Genomic DNA, 420 nt, shown 5'->3' on the forward strand with positions numbered 1-420 from the left:
AATAAAGATCCCACATTAGCCTTAGATTCCATAACCCAGACTATGGAAAGTTCAAGCAAGAAGCACGTCGCCAGTAAGTGACTCTTTCGGTCCACTTACAAAAAGTTGTCCTCTAATTTACCAGCTTCTGGCTCTCATAAAATTGTAACAATTCTTTTGGTCTCACTTTTGAGTGAGGACAAAAGTGGACACGCTGCCGTCATTCATGTCACTTCCCATTGTGCAAAGCAGCAATTTTACTTCTTTACCTGACCGTATGTGATATAATGAACATGATTTGCAATAATTACCTTGCCGTTTCTCGCCACTCCCTTTCGCCCTTTTCGTTGGTAATGAGTTCCTCCATCTCGGAAAAAAGGGGATGAGATTGGCGGTCAGGGGTTCCGCCCGTATTCAAAAGCGTTTGCACGTGTTCAGCAG

At 43.6% G+C, this 420-nt stretch overlaps 1 protein-coding gene across 1 annotated transcript in view; it reads right to left on the minus strand.

Annotated features, from left to right (window-relative positions):
- Positions 1-414, minus strand: part of LOC131886518 (electroneutral sodium bicarbonate exchanger 1-like) — a 17,188-nt gene extending 16,774 nt beyond the window's left edge. The window contains exon 1 of the mRNA XM_059234880.1: positions 291-414. Coding sequence (XP_059090863.1) covers positions 291-346 — 56 coding nt within the window. The 5' untranslated portion in view covers positions 347-414. The remainder of the gene's footprint in view (positions 1-290) is intronic.
- Positions 415-420: the final 6 nt, after the last annotated feature.

Source organism: Tigriopus californicus, chromosome 9, assembly GCF_007210705.1.
Source record: "Tigriopus californicus strain San Diego chromosome 9, Tcal_SD_v2.1, whole genome shotgun sequence".
Lineage (NCBI taxonomy): Eukaryota > Metazoa > Arthropoda > Copepoda > Harpacticoida > Harpacticidae > Tigriopus > Tigriopus californicus.